Consider the following 25,443-nt stretch of genomic DNA (forward strand, 5'->3'; position numbering starts at 1 on the left):
TCTCCTTCTCCTTCTCCTTCTCCTTCTTCTTCTTCTTCTTCTTCTTCCTTTTCTTCCTCCTTTTCTTCTCCTTCTCCTTCTTCTTCGAGAATGGCCTATAACGCTATGAATTTCCTGCTTTGGATTGGTTTCACTATGTCTCATAAATTTTGGGTTGTTGTATTCTGATTTCTATGTGTTTCAAGGTATCTTCTGATTTTTTTCCTTGATTCTCACTGTTAACTAATTCATTGCCTAGTAATTGATTTTTGAAGACCTTGTGTAGTTAGAATAATGCAAAACTTAAAATCTAATAGGAAAAGTAGTCTTAGACAAGTGAATATTATGGGTGAACTAAAATGATCTCATAAAAATACTCTGTTGGTGATAGAAGGAGATTTGACTCTAGTGGTGAACACACAATACAATATATATAGATGATATATTATAGAGTTGTGTATCTGAAACCTATACACTTTTAGCCAATGTCACCCAATAAATTAAAAAAAACAAAAATACAATAAATATGAGATATAAAATTAAAAAATTTAATGACACTCAACTTTTTAATTTAGTGATAGTGACCATCATGCATGGAGCTCATCTATCTTCTTTGTTTTCTAGACTCTTTTTAACTTTTTCCCTTCCCTTATATTTTCAAGAAGTATGTACAAATATATATTTTTATATTGCAGGTAATATCTGCACTGAGTTATGCTTCTCAATGTTTGATCTCCATCTAAGTGTTTTTTTGGTATCTCATAATGTATTTAATAAATTTGCAAATCCTGTCAAATTTATTGTGATTAAGGAGTAATTTTTGTATGGGTAAAACAGGTTCAGGATGTTAGGTGAAGGAACAAGTGAAAATTAAATTGGTTAGCATTAACGAAAATGGGGCCTTCATTTGGGGTAATATATACAGTCTTAATAGTTCATACAAATTAGCATCTATATTGTATTATGATCACATTATGTTTTTATATAAATGAAGAATGGTTTTGCTTTACACAAGCATTACCAACAAGAAATTAGATTATAAAAATAATATTTTTAATGAGAATTTAAAAAAAAGTCGAGTTAAAAATGTGATGAGGAAAATTGCATAGAGAATTTAAGGAAAATAAATAGAGGCAATAAAAATGGGCTGGTTTTCCATGAGGGATTGACATAGATAGATAGCTGCTTACCTAATTTCTTAGGTATAAGAGTCCAGACATATGTTTTCCTCTCTCCAGCTTGAATAACATCACTGCCATTGTTTTTAGGGGTGTGGACATTTGCCTCAAAATTCTGAGATTCTTCCAATTGAACAGAAATCTAAAAAGAAAGTCACGGTAATGAGGGTGGCACTCCAAATACTTTGCTGTTACTATTCCTCCTCCAATCTTGAGAAGATTCTGCTCTACCTAATTTAAATTAGCAGAGATAAAAGATACCAAATGACTCCTCTCATGCAAAGATAAATATGGTAGAATGCATGTCATGAAGTGACCTTCTCAAAGCAGCATTTAAATCATTGCTGTGCATTAAAGCAATTGCTTTCATTTGAGGATTATGGCAACAATTTTTATTACTTTATAGTACAATTTCACATTTGAGAATGAAAATAATATGTCAACCTTCAAGGAAAATATTAAGGACTTTGTTTGCCCTTATTAGACTTTGTCTCCAAAGGCAACAACTTACCTCTGCGCATGTATTCAGGTAGCTGAAGACATTGACAATCACATCAGATTGTTCATTTTGGACAACTGAAAAGGGGAGGGTCATTTCAATAAAGAAAGACTGTGAGACTTCCAGAGCAGTTGTTGATGAAATGCCAAATCCAGAATCACCATTTACACAGAAACCATTTGTATCCCATTGAGTTATAGTGTCAGGGATGATGAATGAAAGATTTGCTGAACCTGAGGAACTAGAAGGATAGATTATTGGTAAAATCAATTTATTTTGTTTAAACCAGGAAACTAAATTTAGTCCAGAGCAAGCAAAAAAAAGGTATTAACTGAAAGTTAAAAATGAGTTATATTGTTCAGATGGGCATTAGATAAAAGCCTTAAAATTTAACCTTAAAAAGACCACATTCCTTTACACACATTATTTTTTAAAGTAAGTTATGTTACATCTGTCTGCATGAAATTAATGAGAAACAATACTGAAGAAATATTAAAATATGTGGTCAACACACACAAATGAGTGTTATATTACATATTTTACAAATATGGTAATGCTTTATATACCCCAAAAATAAAGTTTAAATAAATAATAACAAAAAGAAAATAGAAATAAGGACTTCTGGCCAAGATGGAGGTGTAGGCAGACACACTGTGCCTCCTGGCACAACCAAAAGAAGGACAACAAAAATTAAGAAACAAAAAAACAGCCAGTACTGACAGAAAATTGAACTGTATGGAAGTCTGATAACCAAGGAGTTAAAGTAGACACATTCATCCAGACCAGTAGAAAGACCAGAGTTGGGCAGCCAGGCAGAGAGGGGTTGTGGCAAAAACAGTGGTAGCTGGTGGACCCTGGGGGCGCAGGTGGTGGTGCAAGGCAGCAGCGGGTGGACCCAGTGAGGTGGAGGATTGTGGAGAAGCCTGGCGTGCAAGGTGGCTTGCAGAACTGGGTGGTCCCACATTCTCGTGCAGACAAACCAGGCAAAACTGGGGAGCGAGACAGGCCACAAAACCCAGGGTTCCAGTGCCAGGAAATAAAGTCTCAAAACACCAACTGAAAACACCTGTGGGGTTGAGGTGCTGGGAGAGACAAAAAACATGGCCCAAACAGAAGAATAGATCAAAGCTCCAGAACAAATACAACTAAATGATGAAGAGATAGCTAACCTATCAGATGCACAGTTCAAAGCACTGGTGATCAGGATGCTCACAGAATTGGTTGAATTTGGTTACAAATTAGATGAAATAATGAAGGCTACAATAAGTGAAATAAAGGAAAATGTACAGGGAACCAATAGGAATGGGAAGAAAACTGGAACTCAAATCAATGGAGTAGACCAGAAGGAAGAAAGAAATAATCAAACAGAAAAGAATGAAGAAACAAGTATTCAAAAAAAATGAGGAGAGGCTTAGGAACCTCCAGGACATCTTTAAATGTTCTAACATCTGAATTATAGGGGTATATGAAGGGGAAGAGGAAGAGCAGCAAGTGGAAAAGTTATTTTAACAAATAATAAAGGAGAACTTCTCCAAATCACCATTTACTTCTCCAATTCACCATTTCTGGCAAAGAAAATAAACTTCTAGGAAGTCCAGGAAGCTCTGAGAGTCCCAAAGAAGTTGGACCCAAGGAGGAACCCACCAAGGCACATCATAATTACATTAGCCAAGGTAAAAATGAAGGAGAGAATCCTAGAAGCAACAAGAGATAAGGAGACAGTTACCTACAAAGAAGTTCCCATCAGACTGCCAGCTAATTTCTCAAAAGAGACTTTTCAGGCAAGAAGGGGCTGGAAAGAAGTATTCCAAGTCATGAAAGGCAAGGACCTACATACCAGATTGCTCTATCCAGCAAAGCTTTCATTTAGAATGGAAGAGGGGATAAAGTGCTTCTCAGATAAGGTCAAGTTAAAGGAGTTCATCATCACCAAGCCCTTATTTTATGAAATGTTAAAGGGACTTATCTAAGAAAAAGAAGATAAAAAAACATGTATAGTAAAATGACAGCAAACTCACAATTATTAACAACCACACCTAAAACAAAAGCAAAAACAAACTAAGCAAACAACTAGAATAGGAACAGAACAACAGAAATAGAGATCACATGGAGGGTTAGCAACAGGGGAGTGGGAAGATGAGAGAGGGGAAAAGGCAAAGAGAATAAGTAGCATATATAGTAGGTAGAAAATAGACGGGGAGGGTAAGAATAGTGTGGGAAATGCAGAAGCTAAAGAACTTATAAATATGACAAATGGACATGAACTAAAGGAGGGGAATGTGGGTGGGAGGGGTGTGCAGGGTGGAGAGGAGTAAAAGGGGGGAAATGGTACTACTATAGTAGTATACTCAATCCAATATATTTAAAAAATAAAAAAAATTTAGAGGTTCAGCAATAGAAAAATGATTTTTTAAAAAATTAAAAAATAGAAATAAAGACACATTGGATACAAAACTGTTGAAAGCTCACTCGACACTGACGAGATCCCATATCCATGTCTCTGGAAAGTTTGTTCTTACTGTTTCTGTTACAGCCCGTTCTACAAAGTCAGACGCCTCCATGACTTCACCAGGTAAAAGAAAAGAGAGATGTTTTATTTTGGAAGAATAAAAATACATGTTTCCATGACATGGACCTATAAGCTGTGCCTTTAAATATATATGCTTAGTGTGAAGCACTATAAGAAATTGCTCCTAGTGCTCATTGCCAATAAATGTACATCTCAACCTAGGCATCGGCATTTTGATGCTCAAATCTCTCCCAATAAACAAATAGTCAGCTTACATTGTTCCTCCACAGCTCAGTTTAGAAAAAGTGATGTCTATTCACTGAATTGGGGTTCTCATCGAACATCCTGGTGTCAGCCAGAAACCAGTTTGGTGCCTGCTGATGCCACTATGCTAACAGGACTTTCACTAAAGCTTTTAATGATGTTAATATTGCTGATTCTAAAGAACACCTTTTTCTTGCGTGGCCTCTAGGCTATTTGACATTCTTAATCACTATGTCCTTTTCAAGAGTCGCTATTGTTAACTTCTTTAATACCAGCTTCTTCTAGTTGTCTTCTCACCTCTTTGCCATTCTCTTTTGAGGATGTAATCTCCTCATCCTTGACTTGTTCCTAAGATCTCTGTTTCAGGCCCTCTTTTTCTTACTGTGCTCTGTTTCTGCATTCATATCCTTAGACATGGCTTTATTATAGTACTTATGCTGAGATTTCCTAATCTGTGTCTCCCATCTGGACCTCTCTTCCGAGCTCCATGCTGTACATACAGCACCCTTGTGCAATTTCCTTTTTGGATGCTTTACAGGCATTAAATTGTTCAAAAAGTTAACTAATTATATCTTCCCCTGCTGGTCTCCAGGCTTTTCCATCTCCATGACAGGTACCAGAATCTACCCATTTACCCAAATTGGAAATTTAAAAATTGTTCCTGACTCCCCCACCCACATCCTGCACTTCATATCGTTACCAATCAAATGAAAACAACTTTTTTACTAGTAGTCCAAGTAGCATTGTTTCTCAACTCAATTACTAGCTTTTATAACATTTCACGCAGTCTTAGACAGTACAAGTCCCAATCCCCTTTTCCAAAGAGCAGCAATATCTTTTGAAAACACATATTAGAATGTCTACTTAAAACTTGTCAGTAGCATGAATTACTGCATTAGAATGAATTCTGAATTCTCTAAATGTCTTACAAGATCTTCATGAGCTGTCTGTTTATCCCTTTTGCTTTAGCTATCTTTACTCTTCCCTTTGAACTATACCTTCTGCCATTCTGAAATGCTTTAACTTTCTACCTTATTTTTCATAGTACTTTTCCCTCTTGAAATGCCCTTCTAACTCCTTTTGTTGTGTATTACCATTCACATTTCAGGTCTAAGTATAAATGTAACTTTTTCCAGAAGAACATAATAAGCCCTTGAGAAATTTAGGTCTTTTCTATTGATCTTATTTCCATTTAATGCACTCTTGTCAGCTTTCTGAAATTACATTTCACTATAAAGCTTCCCTCATAAACTAAACATTCCAGGAGAGCAGAGATTAAGCCATTGCATTTGCAATACATAACTAAACCCCTGACCTCAATAAATGTTTGTTGAGCGAATAAATAAATGAATAACTGAAGAAAGAGATCATATGAATGCCTTTGGGTTTCAGTACATTTTAGTTAAAGATATTAAAAAGTTTAGATGTGTCCGACAAGCTCAAAATATGGTTTGATTTAGTAGCAGAAAAGTTGATAACTTCAACCTCTTGACCAAGACTTCAAAGTGGTTTCAACTTCTGGACTTGAACTCATGGAATCTATCCTTATAGAAAGTTGTGAGGCCTTTCTTTTTTCTCAAATGGTGTTTCTCATACCCATCTTTAGGATCAGCCCTACTTAAGTTACTCCTAGACTAATCTCAGTGGTAGGTCAGAAGGATTTAAGGGATGATATTCAAGTGTTTTCAGATTTAAAATATAGCTTTGATTTGGGTTATAATCTGATGACTTGTTTCATTTTGTTTCTGTGATGAAATTTCTGTATTGGAAATCTACCTAATTACTTTACTCATCTAAGACTGTGACTGAGTTTTGTGCTTAAAGTTCTTCCAGTAGGAAATAGTTCTTCCTATTTGAATACACTGCTCTGATGCCAGCTGTATGGCTGTCTGGGAATTAACATATTCTCTGCCTTGAACTCTGTGAACTATGGTCTATACATAACAAGGGCATAAGGGTCTTTTAAAGACACCTTATTCTCCTGTATCATACTCACTTATAATAACTGTCCTTCCATATCACAATGCATAACCTGCTCATATACACTTCTGATATTGTGTTCTATAAATCAAATTAAACTTCCTTTCATATCTGAAGCTAATTCTTCCTTTTAGCCCAAACCATTACCATTCTGCTTTATTTTGCAGGATGTCTAGTTGTAACTAAAAACATGGCATAATTTACATGTAAAATTCCTATTTTTATAGTTTTATCTCAAATACATCTTTGGCCATTTGCCAGACACAAAATTCTAGATTACTCACATCTGCGTTCATATAGGGCACTGTACATTGGTGAATGTCCTCTCTGTAGATACAATGGCCTAGGGAATGGCTCCCACTCCATTGAACATATTTCTGGTTTCCGATAATGGAGATTGGTAAAGACTTTCAGACCCATGGCCTTCAAAGAAACAAAGAACAAAAGAAAAGTTGTGAATTCCTTTCATGCAAGACCTAAAGAAGATCTATTATCTACATTATAATGATAAATATGCATGTATCCTCTGCTAACAAAGGTCTGGGATTTTAGAAGACAAATCACCTGTATTTGAGGTATTGAAAATTTTTAATTTGGAGGAAAAAATAATAATCAGTTTGATTTATCTAGAACTCATTATGCACTAGGATTTTGCTAAATATTTTACATCATTTTCCATTTAAGTCTAAGGAAAAATACTATTGAAATAGGCACTATAACTATCCTAATTAACATCAAACACACATACAGTCTCTCACACACTTACACAATGTACAGTTTGCAGTTTGAAGAGCTGGAACTGAAATAAAAATCTATGTAATTCCATGCTCCTTTTCTTCTATACCCGTGACTTCAACTATAAAGAACTTCCAGAGAGGTCTCAGCATATCTAATTGATAGCCCTGGTTTGGATAAAGCCCTGATTATATTACAGCTTCTTGATTCAACTATTTCTGTATAAGATTTGTTACAATAAATTGAAGACTGTCTCATTACTTCAAACATGAGGTTTTATAATTTCAGCCACCACTTAATTTATTTTCAACAAAAGCTAATATCTCCTAAGACAATTTCTGAGTGCTCTTTAAGCAAATGACTGATACCTATCTCAAATAATAGGAAAAAACTACATAAATAATAAAATATAGATATATATTATGAATACTAAAATGAAAATTGAGATAAGATAAATTAAAAAAATTTAACTGCTCTTACCTTGACAATATCATAGGTGTCTCCATCCCCATTGATGCTCACAGGTGTATAATATAAACCATTGTAAAACATATCCTTCTGAGGAATGCAAGGGTCTGGCTTGCCATCGTCAAGGTTGAGACCGTGATAGAAATAACCATGAAGTTCTATATTTGGAAGCAGGTTGTACACCTATGAGAAAATCACATGGCTCTCAGTGATGTTAAGCACTCCCTTTATTTTTACAAAATTGGTGAATTTGTGCTGTAATCATTTATTGTTTTTTTTTAAAGTAAAGCTATAATACTGGATCCAACATTTTGTGTCAACTCATTCTTCTAGAAGAGGAAAACTTTGTTTTAGGTGGTTAATAATATGTTTTAAAAAATTTCAGCTTTGGTGCAGGATGCAGATATCATGTAAGAAAGAGAGGCCTGAAGATCCACAGCTTAAGCCAAGGCCTAGAGTACAGATAATTCATTGCAATTACGATGCTTGAACTTCCAAATCTTGAGAAAAATTGTAGCTGTCTGATTCTAAATCTTCTTGTACATCATTTTAAAGAAAACATGATAACAAAGAGAAGAAGTAATAATATCCATGACTTGTGTTTTTAACATTACTAGGGTACAGATAATACTGTGACCTTCTAATTACTTGATTGTAGAGAAATAACACCAAATTCTAACAGAGCTTCTACTGCTGCTAAAGAGTCTAGGGCATAGAAAGCTAGAGAGGAGGGCTTAAGAGACAATCTGAAAAAGAGTAGCCTAGAGAAATTAGAGGAAATACACACAAAATCAACTTCAGATAAGAGAACGTACAACATTAAGTGTCAAAAAATGAGTCATTAGTCCTCAGACTCAGCAGGAAACAGGAAAGGGGCTTGAAATGAATGGGCCCGAAAGTGGCAATTCCAAAAAGCCTGGCTGATGGGAAATTATCAGATCATTCCAGGAGGTGTGGTGACTCTTGGGGACAGGGTGCTTTTTCTACAACACACAGGTGCTATAGACGTAATGTTGTTGCCTTCTCAAAATTCCTATGTCGAAATCCTAATGCCCAGTGTGATGGTATTAGGTGGTGGGATCTTTAGGAGGTGATTAGGTCATCAGGGAAGGACCCTCAAGAATGAGATTAATACCCTTATAAAAGATGCCCGAGAAAGTTCCCGGTTTCTTCCACCAGGGCAGAAGAAGTCTGCAATCAGGGAGACACTCTACCTGATTGTGCAGGCATGCTGATCTCAGGCTCCTGGCCTCCAGAACTGGGAGAAATAAACTCCTGTTATTTATAAGCTACCCAGTCTCTGGTAGCCCAAATGTTACAGAAGGCCAAATGGATTAAGACAATAGGTATACTTTTAATAATAAAAAATTTAAAAATTATTAAAATTTTAAAATGTTTAGTTTAATAATTTTTAAACTAAACATTAAAAAATTATTAGTTTTAAATATGATCATAAATTTCAAAAACAAACCATCAAAATTGAAACAGACTGATGGTACAGAGAACAAGCTGACATTTGCCAGAGGGGAGGGGTGTTGAGGTACTGGGTGAAAAAGGTAAAGGGATTAAGAAGTACAGATTGGTAGCTGTAAAATGGTCATTGGGATGTAAAGTACAGCTTAGGAAATACAGTCAATAGTATTGTAATAACTATGCATGGTGCCAGGTGGGGACGGGAAATAAGAAGGGTCCACTTTGTAAAGCATGTGGTCATCTGAGCACTGTGTTGTACACCTAACACTAAAACAAAATAATATTAAATGTAAAGTGCAATTGGAAAATAAAATTTTAAAAAAATTTCCATATTTATGTGTACTTGTGTTAAAAGAAAGGGAAATAATCAACAGTTATTAATTACAAAAAACTTGGTGTGAAATTCTAGGATTCCTAGTTTGAAGATAAATACCTAGATAATAACTTTAGACTGTATCCAAGCACATCTTTCAACACAGAGATTTAACTCTAGGTTTCCACACACATATAATTATATCTGTGATGTTTTTCAAAATCATATTGTTGCATGATCCCTAACCTGCTATAATTATCTACAGAATTCTGTATTGTTATGAGTGCTGGGTCAGCCAAGAGAAATAAGTATACAACCCATGAAGGAACAATGGAAGAGAATATTTGATACTTTCAACATGTTCCACCTCAAAAATATCATCCAAAAGGTTTGATTTGTAGGAGTCCAAGTAAAAATGGGGAAAATGCAGAAATCAGAGTGCTTACACTTTCAGCTGATAGCTCTTGCTCTGGTTTCAGGAGAAGAACACTTTTATCCACAGCCCGGAGAGCGCAGAAGGAGTCAGGGGCAGCTCTAAGGTACAGGCTAGTCCTGGAGCCAGGGTGTCCCTGCTCCTTAGAGAACTTTATGCTAACCTGAAGGAGAGAAAGAGAAGGAATGAGAGGCAGCTTACTTCATGTAAATGCTCAATCTCTTCCAAATAAATACTTATAGATTTCTGCACCTATCTCTCTCTCCTGGCTACTGTCACCCTTAACTCTCTTTGCAGGGCCATTCTCCCATCATCTCAGGACTGGCATTGTGGTTAAAAGTTATTCATTCTGTTTGCTGGTTCTCTCATCCCCCTAATGATTCATTACAAAACACTTACTGTGAGAATACCATGTAAAGTTTATAGTACTGAGATGACAGGGAGAAAACTGCTCACCCCTTTAGCTCAGGACCAGCAAGAAACAAGAAACATCACCTTGTTTTTAAAGCACTTGTCAACCTGGAATTTGACAGTGTCAGCCACAATTTCCCCGCTGGGGTGAAGGGTGTAGACGAGCATGACAGCCATAGGAGCCAGATCAGCGCTGACGTTGACAGGGAATGAGAAGTTTCCATTCCAGGCTGTGTAAACAGGAGATGTCATCAACAGATACAACACCAAAAATTTCCTGGTTCATTGGGTACACTTAGATAAAAGAGAATGACTTATGATAGAAAAAGCAAATTGGGCTTCATTTTAAATGCAAATGAATTAAATAATGGTAACTATATATACAAATATGAATATTGCATAATTTAGGCAACAGCAATATTTGGGTTTTGGGTATCATTTTTCTATAATGTATTGACAAACTGGCAGTAATAGAAACAGGTTGAAATCTCCATCAAAATATTTAGTAAGTTACCTTGGGCCATGCTAAATGTTGCCTTCCATTCACAAATCATAATGTTAAGCACTCTTCTAACATAACCTCTTGACTCTATTACTATAATATTTTCTTTAAAATAAGGAAAAATGAAGGTAGAATACATATTAAAAAATAAATGCATTGTATAAACCTTTGTTTCTGATTTCCTTTTGTCCACTGAAGATGATAGCTCCTTTTGCCATCATCTGTGCAGAAAAAAGAAAACACATATGTGGAATCATATTATTTAAAATATCATATCATCATTAAATAATTTATAATCTAGTGATACTTCTACTCTGTCTGATAGGGTATTTTCCATGAATAAATATTAAAAATGGAGTCTGCACAACTGGAAAAGAACAGAGAAAGTTACAATTGATTGCGACCCTATTATGTGCTGGGAACTTGTTGAAAAGTAGTATGCAGTGTCCTGTGTAAGGGGGTGCATAAAACTCTGAAATTGTTTAGCCTGCCTGACTTTCAGTTAAGCCAAGACATTTCACTCCCTCGTCTCTGCTCTTGTATTTGTAAAATGGAGCTATTCAGAAGGTGGAAGAGTGAGTTAACTCATGTAAAGCCCTCATAACACTGCCTGGCACAGAATACCTTGGAGACGTCTTATTATTTTTAATTACAAATATACAGCTCAGGAAGCTAAGGCTTAGAGAGTTTAAACAATCTGTCGAATATCAACTAGCTTGCATGAAAACAAGGAGAGGGTGGAGGATTTTAATTAGAAGTCTCAGTTTCCAAGTCTGTAGCTTTTCACCTTTCAATATGCCTTTTACAGACAAAGTGAATAAATATGAGGCAGAACCAAAAGGGTTAATTTCTTTTATTGTTTATCAAAATCAACCTTCTAAAAAAAAATCAGCCTTCTACTTTAGTCTCTGGTATCTGCATAATATTTTACTCTCACAAAGAGATGTAAGTATTTACTTTATGTGAGTTATAATTAAATACTTAAAATAGCAGACTCTGGAAAGTTTTCCAACCTTCGGGAAATTGAAATTTCCTTGGATCTTTTATGTGTTTGTTTGTTTATTTGTTTCTGTGTTTGTTTTCAATGGTTCCAATGGTATTCACCAGCAAAGTGAGATTGGCCTACCTGGACTGGCATGCATGCCTGATATAGAAGCTCTAGACTGTGCTGTGCTAAGCAGACAGACAAGATCCAAGGATCCACCAGCTGAGACTTACCAAATAAAAGAATTTTATGTTTGAATTGTCCCTATATGCATTACTGTTCAGGGAATAATGCACACTAATAATCTTTTGTTGATTGCAGCTAAGCAGCCTTGGTTCAGGAACAATCTTCAGGAAGCTGTTGGTTCGGGAGTAAAAGCGTGGGACTGACATGTGGGCACCCATGTACTCTGGTGTCAACCAGCCAGGACCATAGCAGCTCTTGGGGTGAATATATGTGGCCTGATAAGATAAAAGAAAACAAAGGATCTTGGAGGTAAAAAGACCTTTCAAGGCCAGTAATTATTAGAGAATGAAAGGCTTCTTATCCTTTCAATGGAGGGAGAAAAGTTAGTTTCTACCTTCCAATTAAACATTATCGGAAGTTAAAATATTAAAGCACTCTCCTGTTTTTGTATACAAAACAGGACCATAATTGTATGTCTATTTCATTAAGCTTAAAATGAATCATTTATTTTTACTTTGTAATTGAAGTCACAAAATAGCTTTAGGTTCTGTTGCCTTTTGGCTACATTTAAACACTGATATGTTGTTATAAAATTCTGTTTAAGAAGCAGAAAAAGGGAAATGATAGTATCAAAGTTCCATATCTATGCATAAAATGAACAAGGAAGTCAAAGCATTTTCATGAGCTATTTCTAGTTTCACAGATGAAAATAGGTTGTTAGAGCATTTATAACAATTATAATAGGCTATTATTACCTCATCCTCTTAAATAAGTATTCTCATGTATTATCTAATGAACAAGCAATTGCATAAAATACCCTAATTTTAAAACTTTGTTGAAATGCATTCTCAATACAAGTTATCTTGTAAGACATTTCTGATGTTCAAAATTCCTAACATTTGAATCCTCTGCATCTCTTTGGTGACTTACTTTCAGGTGGAACTCGGGATCAAAGATATCTGAAGTGTCGATGGATAACTGAGCTTCCCCATTCTCGTCTGTGGTGTACTCTCCTAACAATTTGTCATTGAGCTCCAATTGCAATAACTTTTTCACCATTGGGACATTATTAGGACCAGAAAATTTAAGCTGTATAGAAAAAAAAGAAGCATTAAATTTCAAAATTTGAAATGTCACATTTCTACTGAGAAGGAATTATCTGTTCATAAATGTAACCATTTATTTGTAAGTTTCTTAAATTCTAACACATAGATCTTCTATAAATAAACAGATGGTATGGAAATAATTTTATGTTTCACTTTCTTTTAGCCTAGGGCTTTTTCTAGTATATCAGATGCAGCAATGTCACAAATATGTTATGACAGTGGGAAAAATGTCCAGAAAATTTTGAAGGGCAATCTATTATCCAAGAAAATGAAATGAGAACATATATTTTTTTACTCAAACCTACTGTGCCAAAGTAAGGAATTCCTCTTCTATAGAAAGTGTCCATGTTCTCAAAGTTCACACTCCCAAGAAATTCAGTAATAGGAATAGAAGCCTTTTCACTGATCTGCACACCTGCAAGAAATGAGAAACAGTGTCAAAGAAGGTGTATCACTTGATGTGCAATCTTGTAAATTTCTCACCCTCACTTTGGCACTTGGAAATGTTCCCAGCTGTATTAAATCTGAGGCTGACAAACATCTCTAAAGGATCTGATAGTTATCACTCTAAGCTTTTGGACCACATGGTCTCTGTCACAACTTCTCAACTATATTGTTTTCTGAAGCAAGGTAAACAAATGCTGTCTTGTTCCAAGTTGAATGCAGCATTTACATCACAATTTTATTTTAAATATTATTAGAAAAACCTTACTCAAAAGCAATCTTCAAACTGACCTATTAGCAAATGTACTTCACCTCACTATATTGAGCAATGATTGATCTATAGTTGGTGAGTACCACTGAATTATAAAATTTCTCCCCATGAAGCTGCGCATCTCCTCAGGTTGCCCATAAAACATAACCATTACCTGTCCCAATTTCTGTAGCAGTTACAGTGATATGAAATAACATGAAAAATCCAGAACGGTAGAGTTGAAAGACTCTTGTATTTACAACTTGAGAAACACAACCATTTCTCAACTGAAAAATAAAGAGAAGGTACAATGAAAAAGTTAGGGATTCAAAAGTCTTTCAAGATTATGGTGTTTTAGCACAGGTATATATCTCCCTTCACACCCCATGGCTCTATCTCACATACTTGTTGAAAAGACCACAGAATTACAAAAGACTGAGGGAGGAGGGTTTTCATCAGCAAATGAAGTAAAGAGATATTGTATATTTTACAGATTTCAGGGCCATTCTCCTAGAAACACTGTAGGTGGAAACCAATTAAAATATAAAAATAAAACTGAATGATATTTTAAAAGTAAATTAAAATCATCCTGAGAGGCACTAATAACAGGTGGAATAGAATCGATCCTCCAATGTATAACACTAAAGTACGATTTAATGTCAAATAGTCATTAAAAATAAGGAAGCAATGTATGGATAATCTTTCCTTGGTAATATAAGTAGAGAAATATAGATTTAGTTATATTTAAAATAAAAATATTTATTGATTTCAAATTTAAACTATTAGAAAGATACAGCAACTCATTTGATTCTGAAAACTTCCATATGAGCTAGATACTGTGGTCGCCTCCAGTGTACGGGTATAAAAACTGAAGCACCGGGTAGGTCATATAATCTGCCCAAGGTCACACAGAAGGTTTTAGAACCAGTCAATCATTTGGACTGCAGAGTATGTCCTCCTCTGAACCATCAAGTATCATATCAACAGCAACAGAAAAGGCAATTTTACTATTTATCTAATGACAAGTATCTGATAATAGAATCAAATTAAAAAGAAATGATAAAAATACTCAAAAGAACCTTAACTGCTTTGAAATTAAGAAAAAATATTTTCCAGTAATACCAAGTCAAACAGAAAATGTGAGGTAAGTCAGTATGAATCTAGTATCAAGGAAAAACTGCTTGGTATCAAAGTCTATGGTGTTTAGTTATGGATGAGGAAAATGTAGAGCACTGTGTTTTTAACAAAAAGAACCAACTGACATTTTTAAAAGCCAGAAATATAAACTAAACTTTTATGGAAAAGAATTAATAGAAAACTGAAATAAATTATTTGGGAACACAAAAGTAATATTAGAAAGAAAATAATAATAGGTCAGAGTAAGACCAATAAAATAGATAAATTTTTTAGGAGCATGATTTAAAATAAAGAGAACAAAATTATATAAGATTAGGTGCTAACACAAATTATTTACCTGGAAGAGGGCTAAGTTTCTTATTCAGAACACAATAAAAAACTACTTTATGTTGATTAGTAAAAATTTTAAATTTTAAATCTTAAGAGTATACTTAGCTACATCTATAGCATAGTGGTAGGTGAAACCATTTTCTGAAGCTGAGAACCCAGAAACATTAAGAACTTTGGTATTTCAGATATACCATAATCAAAGTCAATATTTGACTTAAAAAACAATGTTTGCATAGAGGCTAAAGGACAATATTTAAAATGAAAGTTTATTTTTCACAGAAATAAGACAAGCAAGAATAATTAAGAGTTCTCAAAAACAAATACAAACTGATAAATATATAAAAATATACTCAAACTCACTAGTAATACATATTTTAAAAAATGTGTCTATCAAAATGACAAAAATTTTAAGCAATATATGTAAAAATGGAGACATTTTTAATTGGACAAACAATCCAATTAAAAAACAGGCAGGGTCTATTTTTGTCTTCCTCCTATTGAGTCATTTGAGTTCTTTATACATTTTGGAGATCAAACCCTCGTCCAAGGTATCATTGGCAAATATGTTTTCCCATATGGTTGGTTCCCTTTCCATTTTGCTGATGTCCTCCCTAGCTGTGCAGAAGCTTTTTAATTTGATGCAGTCCCATCTGTTCATTCCTTCATCTATATCCCCTGCCTGAGGACATATAACAGTGAAAATATTGCTTCTTCAAGGAGAACATACAGAGGGCCCAGAGACATGTGCAAGAATGCTCAACATCACTGGCTGTCAGAGACATGGAAACTGGAACCACAATAAGACACCACTTCATACAAGTCAGAATGGCCATCGTGAACAAATCAGCAAACAACAAGTACTGGTAAGGATGTGGAGAAAAGGGAACCTTATGTAGACTGTTGTGGCCACTGTGGGAAGCAGTATGGAATTTCCTCAGAGAACTAGAGATGGAATTGCCTTTTGATCCAGTGATCCCACTACCAGGTGTATAACCTAAGAACCGTGAAATACCAATTCAAAAGATCCCCTGTGCCCCAATGTTCATGGTAGTGCTGTTTGTAGTGGCCAGGTGCTGGACGCAGCCTAAATGCCCATCAGTACATGAGTGGATTAAAAAGCTGTGGTACATTCACGCAATGGAATACTACGCAGCAGAAAGTAAGAAGGAGCTCCTACCCTTCGGGACAGCATGGATGGAACTGGAGAGCATTATGCTAAGTGAAATAAGCCAGGCAGTGAAAGACAAGTACCATATGATCTCACTTATAAGTGAAACCTCCTAATCAACAAAACAAACAAGCAAGCAAAATATAATCAGAGACATTGAAATTAAGAACAAACTGACAGTGACCAGAGGGGAAGGACGGTGAGGGATGGGGGAGGGGGATAACAGGGGGAAACAAGGGGAAGGTTCTAATCTAGAAACATGTATGAATTGCCCATGGACATGGGCAGCAGGGTAGGGATTGACTGTGGGAGCAGGGGAGGGGTTGGGGCAGGGGTAGAGCAACAGGGGAAAAATTGGGACAGCTGAATTGAACCACAGTAAAAAAAAAGATAAGTTTCTGTCCATCTTTAGCAAGTATTGATATTTACTTAAAGGGTGTGCATCAAATTTGGTGAGTAGCTTCAGGACAATCAGATTCATAATATAAACTGTGCAGTATATAAGAATTTCACTTTTGGAGTCCAAAGATAATCCTTAGCGAGATGGGCAGGGTTTTTCACTTAAGGTTAAAATGCTACAGACTGAGAAAGCAAATGGTAATTTCAAAAGTGAGCTTTATCACATTGACTCAGACAATGATTTGTCAACTATTGGAAAGTAAAAGAGAAAAATGAGTTGATTTCCTATGAGTGAGTTAAACTTCATGATAATAGATTTTTTCTTACTTGTATTAATAATAAATGTTGTAGTCCAAAAAAAAAGTGAACTTTAAATCTAAAGTAATAAATATAGATACTTCGGATTGCAGAGAAGTTTGCAAATGACCTTTTTTTTATATAAGAATAATTCTAGATTCCATGGGGAATGTGATAAGAGATTCATTTATGTAAAGGGTAACTAATGAATCCCCAAAGAAAGATCAGGAAGGTCACCTAGACAGGTTATAAAACAAGGAAGCCAATAAGAGCTTTCAACTCTAAGAATTTATTAATCTATAGGCGGGCAACAATTTACATAGCCTAGAGATAAGAGACTATTGATAAACATTGTATTTTCTTCCTCATTATTTACCTTATCTAACTGCAACTTCCATTATAGACAAAATTAAAATAGTGTTATATCCCTTTTATAAGTGAAATCAAAGGAAGAATAATAATGAAAATGAACAAGACCTTTTTTTAGAATAAAGATTATGATCTATACCTGTACAATAGATTGCTCGCATATTTCATTGTTGTCTTTCTCACAATTCCCAGAGGAAAAATATTTTCTGCACACCCGGATTTGGGCTTTCCCTTGCACAGGCTGGCCAAAGGTGTATCTGGTAAGAGAAGGTGTATTGGTAATTATAGATGAGCAAAATCATGGTAATATTTTATGGCCTCCTTCAGAATTTGTGAAATTCAGAATTATGTGAAATCTGTAACCTATGAGTACCCCAATGACCAAATTCTGTTAGGAATCCTCACCTGTTGGTGATATCGTCCCCACAGAATGAACAGATTTGGCATTTGATCAGTTAGCAGAATTCAATTTCTTTTTAAAAATCAAATTCAAGGTAATGTAGACTCTAAAATTTCAGTGACTATGATTTAATGATTAAATTGAACTTTTAAAATTGTATTTTAATCTCATAAAAATAAATTTTTTGCAACACTTTTTCCTTTAGCAAAATATGTATGTAAAATAAATATGTTTTGATCAAAAGTACAGTGTCTTTATGAGGTGGGGTTAAATAAATATTTCATTTTTTTCTGAAACATACAAAAAATATAAGTGTTTTAAAAGTTTAATCGAAGGCAAATACAATTGATATGAGGGATTTTTTGTTGTTAGTTGAGGATTTGGTCCACTAAGATTCAGGAAAACAGATAAATGTGAAATTAGTATATAGCAAAACTTGATATAATTAAATTATCAGTTACACTTTCTTCTAATTGTTGGACACTGGTATATATCTGGTGTTTATGAACATTATCTTATTTACTTTTCCTGGTAATTGCGGGATGTACGGTAGGTATATTGTCCCATTTTACAGGTTAGTAAACTGAGGTCAAGTAACTCATTTCTCCACATTGTAATTGATGGAATTAGAATTTAAACTTAGATCTTCCTCACTCCAAGCCCACGTTCTTTTCCTTCCACTAATTCATTTCTCTCTTTATAAAAATTCTTAATATTTCTGAGATTTTGATTCAGCCCAAATCATTCAACTCCTCTGTCAGCTCTAAATATCAATTACATATGAAAGAGACATAAAACTAAGTTATACCTGAAATATCTTATTTCTTCTCACTGTCTTTTATGCATAAAATAAAACTTTTATTGTAGTATTATCTATAGGATAACACATGTCTGTAAAATATGTAGCTTAAATTTTCACACAGGTCAAAATAAACATTCTCCCTTTGTTTTTGACTTAAAAACTTTAGTTAAGCTTTCATTCGGTTAAATTCAGGTTATAAATATGTCTGCCTGTCAGCGAGTTTTCTTCTTCCTTAAAAGTGTAAGTCATCTCTGAAGTTGTTTGCTAAAATAATCTAATTTGCCATTATTTTCTCTAGCTGCTCCAAGATAAGTCCCAGGGAACACTAAACAAACAGTGCACAGGCACAGTGGCATACAACTTGAAGCAGACAACTAATTGATGCACTGATGTAATTCCTAGACATACCGCTCTGTTCATCATATTCTCACAGCCTGCCCAGAAAAAACCTCGTAGCACACACAGCTCCTGTCTCAATTGCCTGGTCCTATTGCAGGATATTATAATTGCTGATACGGAAATACTATTTAATATCAAATTGAAGTAGAATATAACATTAAAGAAGTTTCAAAAAGTCCCAATTCCATATCAGTATTTAGCTTAACAAGTCTTTTATGAAACTGATGCTTCCTAAATATTTTCGTTCTTCCGATATGAATTTTTAGCGTACTATTGGGCAGATCAATTATAGATGTTAATCCCATTGACAATCCTGGCTTTGTGTATGGTTTTCAAGTGAAGCCAGTTTAGGATCTTGGATTTCTTCAAATTTATGTTGATTATCCTATTATTTTGTTAACAAGATAATCTACAATCTCTCAAATATTACATTTATTAAATTCTGACATATGTTCAGCTACTCTTCTTGAAACTCAAAAAAATATTATGATTATTTTCCTAGAGTCCAAAGAACATTTTAAATATTATAAAAAAGCTAGAAAGTGTTTTTCAAGCTTCTTTGTGGCATTCATGAGCACTACCGCATCTGTTCATTAGATAGCCCTTTACCAAGTGTATCTTTGATATACTACTGAAAATATCAAAGGCAAGTAATTTGTATTAATGAATTAAACAGTATTTAAAAATGTGGCAAATACTAGTATTTTTAATTGCTTACATAAGTTACAACAGAGGTTTTGATTAGGAGAGTAGTTCTGGAGTCAAATAGTGTAGATCTAAATCCAAATTCTGTCATCAAAAAGCTCCATTAATGTTAAGTTATTTTAATTCTTTGTGTCTTATTATCTCTCTATATAAAATAAAAGTGATAATAGCTATCACATAGCATTGTGGTGAGAATATAATAAATGCATACTTAGCACAGTATTTGGCACTCAATAAATATTAGCTATTTTAAATTATTTTTTAGAAAAGCGAGAAAAAGCATCATACTTTTTAAGACGTTAAATTGCATTAGAAATAATTTCCCAAAAAGAAAATAAATATTCTCAAGTCACATAAGAACTTTTTTTACATTAAAAGAATTCAAATGAATTCAACTAAATTGATAAAATGCCTTCTTTTTACCAAGACACTTGTGAAAGTTTCTTTTCTTATCTCTTTTGTTAATGAAAACACCCAAGACTATGAAGGTTCAGGGAGGCAGGTAGTTTTGCACCAGCACCTGGAATTGTACCTCAGAGTCACATACTTGGTGAGCAAAGTGACAATCAAAAGACTAAAAGAATATTACATATTTTGCTTTGGTAATTCCAATTCTGGAAATCTTTCTTAAGTAATTTTTAAATAAAAAACTACTTCTTATACACTTATACACAAAGACATACACTATATTATTTTTTAGTACTAGAAAAACAAAATGGAACAGCTTACATGTTGTAGAATAAAAGAATGGTTAAATAAATTTGGAATGACCATTTAGAGACATTTGTGTAGGAAGGAACTGGAATTCATGAAAAGACTGGCATACTATAGGGACATATTTTCTTAATTATAAGGGGTAGAAAATTATGATTGCAATTGTGGAAACTTTATAAATGTTTAGAGGAAAATAAATCCCACTATTAATTGTGTCAGTAGAATTAATATATAGGTAATTTCTTATGTTTTTCTTTGTATTCTGAAAATATTTTACAAGGACAATCCATTTCTTGTCTGATAATTTTAACGTAAGCATATAAATAATTAACGTTACATTGTTAATTTCATTTCTCATTCTCTCTGAGCCTGTATTGACCTGTGGGGTCAAATCTCCTGAATAAATACTTACTTAGCACATGCGTCCACTGGGAATTCTTCATCGGAAATAGTTACTGTTTGTGGTACACTGACCTTTACTTCAAACTTAGGCAACACTGGAAACAAAGGGAAACATAGTTCAGCCCCCACAATCACTGGAGAGCAAAACATCACAATTATGAAACTAAGTATGCTTCTGTGCACAATATTTTTCTCTGTATACATCTGTATAGACCACCCTTCAATTGCTTCAAAATCTGTGTGGCATTAGTAAATGATGGTGTCTCATTAATGATTAATTATTCCCTTTTCCTTTCTCTTCTTTATTCTCGTAACTTTACATTTTATTTGTTGTAATCCTTTAGACTTTTCCTGGAAGATTGTGTGGATTCTATAAAACGAAATATACCTTAGGAAGAAAAGGCAGGGGCCAGAAACAGGACACTGGCAAGAAGTGAGCAGCAAGAAAGATGACAAAGCAGGAAAGGCCAAGAAAGGAAGAAGGCAGAACACCAAATCCAGCTTCGCCTACGATTCCTAATTTTAATGTAAAAGTTACATTTTTGAGTCCTTTGAAACCTTGGAACAACTATAGGTATCGGATACCATATCTATTCACAGTAAATTGGTGCACCAGCATCTTTCCTGATGTCCTTTCTACAACAATGGAGTAATCGCCAAACATTGGTTCTGAAATCAGTTGGAATGAGAGCTGGGTAATATTTCGAAAAGAAGTCACATTTTTCCATTGAAAAATCCCATTGTTTTGAGGATCCTAGAAAATAAAGAAGATATAAAAATGGAAGCCATATGAGAGTATTATCCTTTCCTTCATGTGGGTACTTTGTGTGGATAAGGGAAGTAAAGAAAGTTCTAACATTCTATTGAACTGATAACTCAAATTGTAAAAAACAACATAATTTCCTAGATGTTCAGATTCAATCTTATAGTGTATTTTTCTAAAGTCCAAAAAAGAGAAAAAGCATAATTCTAATTCTAAAACCTAAGTTACCGCATTTGTCACAAAGCTTTGACTAAAAGTGACAGCCCTCTATGTAGATCTTTGTCTGATGTGTTGCATTGTGTATATAAAGATTTACCTGAATTTATAACTATGCATAATGAAAATTAGACACAAATCACTATTTACCTGAATATTTAAACTGATGGGAATGAAAAATCGATCTCTTACCTGAAGTGTGATTAAAGGATACTGAAAGAGGGAAAAAAATGCAAGTTAATATTGTAACAGTGCATTGCTTTTTGGCCACATATTTGTATTTATAAAGACTATTTGAAGTAATTTAAGTATTGAGGCTTAGCCCTCACTTTCCCAGAGGGCAAAGTTTTACTGCTTCAGGTAAACCCATGTTTTACCTTTAACATGCAACCCACACTTTTCCTACATAATGAAAAGTCTTAAAGAAGTATAAATGAAGTCATGATGAAGAAAAATTTTATGTTTAAATGTGAGATCTACCAATGAAACTACACCTATATGGTTCTCCATGTTACATCTATTTTCATGCTTATGACAAGCTTCCCGACAACACTTTATATTGCAATAAATTTATTTAATTTGATTAAATTTTAATTGTACCATTAGAAATTATTGAACTCACCAAATCCTCAACAGGTGTGAAATGGGTATTCAGTGTCACAATACGAACTTGAACTAAAAGACAACAGAGAGGGGGGCAATTTTTTTCTTATTATTTCTCTCTCAAGTATTCTTGTTTACATATAGGCATGGAAATTAATTGCCTTGCTATGACAGAATACTGCCCTCCCTTCTCCCCTAGCTCTGATTTGATCCTTTGAGATTTGAATTTTATTTGGAAGGGTGTCTTATTGCACATTTGTAATTTCTCATGTTGAGGAAGCTGACTGTTAACAAAGCTGACACTAGCTGCTGCCACCACTGGAACTGGTGGCAGAGTTAGTCATAGAAGGACAGAGGTAGAATATTTATGGTAGGAGTTCGACATAATTTTTCTGGGAAAATGTACTGATGCTAGTAAACATTACAGCACGTTAATTTCAGCAGAATTCTAGAAAACCATTCTAGCTACTTTTGTACACATACCTGTCATCAGAGCACTTTAATAAGTCCAGAGAGAGAATATAATACAGCAAAAAATCTCACCATATAATTGTTTTAATTAATTTATTTCTTTTCAATAAATCATAAACATATATAATATTAAAACAAAATGTATAGATGCTCTCATTTAACCCTCTACTTTAAAAATGAGAAAACTAAAAATCTCTAACATCAGAATTTGATTGACAGAAGCCAATCATTTATTAAAACAGTCAAGACAAAGAAACATCTTTCTGAACCCTTGTTTGGTGTTTGTTTCTATCTTCTATCTAAAAAATAAAGAAAATTGTAGGGTTCTGCTTTGATTTTCAGATTTATGATTACTTTTACTGATATGAAGAATAATAATAGTAATAAAATGTCATTTATGGAGTCTTTATTATGTGCTAGGTACCGTTTGACACTAACTATTCTCACAATATTTACATAAGGGAGATACTTTAATTATCTTCATTTACAGATAAAAACACTGCGTCTAAATAGAGATTTAACTAGCAAATTATGGAGCAATAACTCAAGCCAAATAATTTTGCTCCACATCCATGGTATGTAAGCCTGTCACTAAAATTTGTACAAAGTAATAGCAGTCTGCAAAATTTTAAGAAGCAAAGCATTCAATTACTGGATTTGGAGGGAATTATTTTATAATTGACTCAGTCAACCAGTAAAAAGTCTAGAAATACATGATCCCATAACATTAAGAATAAATTTAAGACTAAAATCCCTGTATTTGGATTACTCTAAATTTGAAGACTGTGTTCTCAAGATCAATGATACAAAGAAAACATGAATATTGACTCACCCTTCTCTCCAGGTTTGTAGATGGGTTTATCTGTCTGCACAAAGGTTACCGTCTCTTCCGAAATGAGTGCTACAGACCTCCTCTCAAAGATTTTCACAGTATCTCCCTTAGCCAACAATGTCACAAAAGCTAACTGTGTAGAGGAGTTCTGAGAAACCTGTTTCATGTTAGAGAACAGAGATTGGGGCAATTATTTTTAGGTGTTTAGAATGTGAACAATGAATATCTTTATTTAGTTTCTCAGCCTGAGAGAGACTTATAAGCCCCTAAGGCTTATTTCTCAATGAGAGCTTTAGTGATTACTTGTTACAATTTCCTTATCTAGAACGAAAAAAGTTTCTAATAAACTTTTTATGTCTCCTTTCTTTTTTCCTGTTGACCTAAGTTCCACTTACGCTGCCTTACATTCCGTTTTCTCATATTTTTAAAGTTCTCTCAAAAAAAAGCAGTAATTATATCCTATAATTGCCTCCTATAATAGAAAAATGGTAATATTTCACTTTTTTGCCTATGTTAATTTTCATTTTATTTTTTTGCCTCTCAGAGATTCTCTAGTGTTATTCTCTAACTTCCATAATTCATCAGAAATCAAAGTTTGTTATTCTAATAATTTTAAATAACAATTTCATCTTCCCACCTAAAGTTCTGAAATAGTCTGTTCAGTACCTCACCTTGAAATCTGCACAAGCATAGAAGCTCTCCTCATCCACATACTGGTCAAAAATAGTGGTATTGACTTCATCATACTCTAAGACAATGCTCAAGGATACAGACTCATTAAGATTTAAAAGGTGGAGACAGGCCTTTTCTGTAGAGTGACTCTGAATCACAGAGGAGACCCATAGAATATATTGCCTATGCAAAGAAAGTAACCAACACTCTGAACAAGTACAAGAGAAATCCAAAACATGCATGAAAAGCATTGTTAGCTTATTAAAATAGTCCCGAAACACATTTTTCATTACTTTAAACTCTGAGTATGCAGAGAGAGATATCTTAAGAAAAATATGTCAATTCCCTTCATACACTTGTTTAAAATTTTTAAAGCAAACCAGAACTCTGTCTCAGAAGTGTTAAAACATCAAATTTTAACGCAGAACGTATTTAATAGGGTCACTTTGCTAGTACTTTAATATGAATAAACAGCGTAACATTCCCTTACGGTTCTGAAGCCACAGCAACAGTAAAATGAAGCCAAATGGTGCTCAGAAATATGATGGGCAACATTTTATCCCAATGTCTGAACAATAAAGAACTAAAAATAGATATTCTTTCTATCTCTTTGTCTCTTTTTCCCTCATTACAAGTCAGCTGCCTCAACTCTCCAGTCTTTCTATCCTTCTACTCTGCATCTGTCTGTATGGTGTTGCTTTTATAGCCACACAATGAAAAATCAATTACTTTCTTGGGGCAAATATGAGAACCATCAGTCACACTTAGATCACCTTTCTCATTATTGCTCAAGGGTTGTTACTTGATACAGGACTTCCTTCTTAAATTCACTGATGCTGCTCTGTTTTTGGAATTAGCAGCACAGGTGGACAGGAAGAAAGAGAAACAAAGAAACAGTTGTGTGACACTTAGGAGTTCATTCATTTAATTTAGCACCTCACTCACAGGGCTGACAGCAGTATCAAAAGCATTATTTTTTTTTGAGGAATCAGCACTTTGAAAGAAAACTGCACCTCCAAAGAGCTGTAGCTATTTCAGCGCCCAAAAGG

General features: G+C 34.2%; 1 protein-coding gene across 1 annotated transcript in view; it reads right to left on the reverse strand.

Moving 5' to 3' along the window:
* Window positions 1–25,042, reverse strand: part of LOC123819417 (ovostatin homolog 2-like) — a 42,653-nt gene extending 17,611 nt beyond the window's left edge. The window contains exons 1-20 of the mRNA XM_045839764.1: window positions 24,885–25,042; window positions 24,394–24,577; window positions 23,723–23,879; window positions 22,439–22,491; window positions 22,009–22,029; window positions 21,423–21,591; window positions 20,848–20,932; window positions 17,555–17,672; window positions 13,891–14,002; window positions 13,327–13,436; window positions 12,846–13,004; window positions 11,963–12,190; window positions 10,911–10,965; window positions 10,327–10,472; window positions 9,845–9,994; window positions 7,625–7,795; window positions 6,694–6,832; window positions 4,126–4,219; window positions 1,669–1,897; window positions 1,170–1,299 (exon numbers count right to left, since the gene is read on the reverse strand). Of these exons, the coding sequence (XP_045695720.1) occupies window positions 1,170–1,299; window positions 1,669–1,897; window positions 4,126–4,219; window positions 6,694–6,832; window positions 7,625–7,795; window positions 9,845–9,994; window positions 10,327–10,472; window positions 10,911–10,965; window positions 11,963–12,190; window positions 12,846–13,004; window positions 13,327–13,436; window positions 13,891–14,002; window positions 17,555–17,672; window positions 20,848–20,932; window positions 21,423–21,591; window positions 22,009–22,029; window positions 22,439–22,491; window positions 23,723–23,879; window positions 24,394–24,577; window positions 24,885–24,949 (2,575 nt within the window). The 5' untranslated portion in view covers window positions 24,950–25,042. The remainder of the gene's footprint in view (window positions 1–1,169; window positions 1,300–1,668; window positions 1,898–4,125; window positions 4,220–6,693; window positions 6,833–7,624; window positions 7,796–9,844; window positions 9,995–10,326; window positions 10,473–10,910; window positions 10,966–11,962; window positions 12,191–12,845; window positions 13,005–13,326; window positions 13,437–13,890; window positions 14,003–17,554; window positions 17,673–20,847; window positions 20,933–21,422; window positions 21,592–22,008; window positions 22,030–22,438; window positions 22,492–23,722; window positions 23,880–24,393; window positions 24,578–24,884) is intronic.
* Between the last annotated feature and the right edge of the window lie 401 nt (window positions 25,043–25,443).

Source organism: Phyllostomus hastatus, unplaced genomic scaffold (assembly GCF_019186645.2).
Source record: "Phyllostomus hastatus isolate PE091 unplaced genomic scaffold, TTU_PhHast_1.1 phas_contig_308, whole genome shotgun sequence".
Lineage (NCBI taxonomy): Eukaryota > Metazoa > Chordata > Mammalia > Chiroptera > Phyllostomidae > Phyllostomus > Phyllostomus hastatus.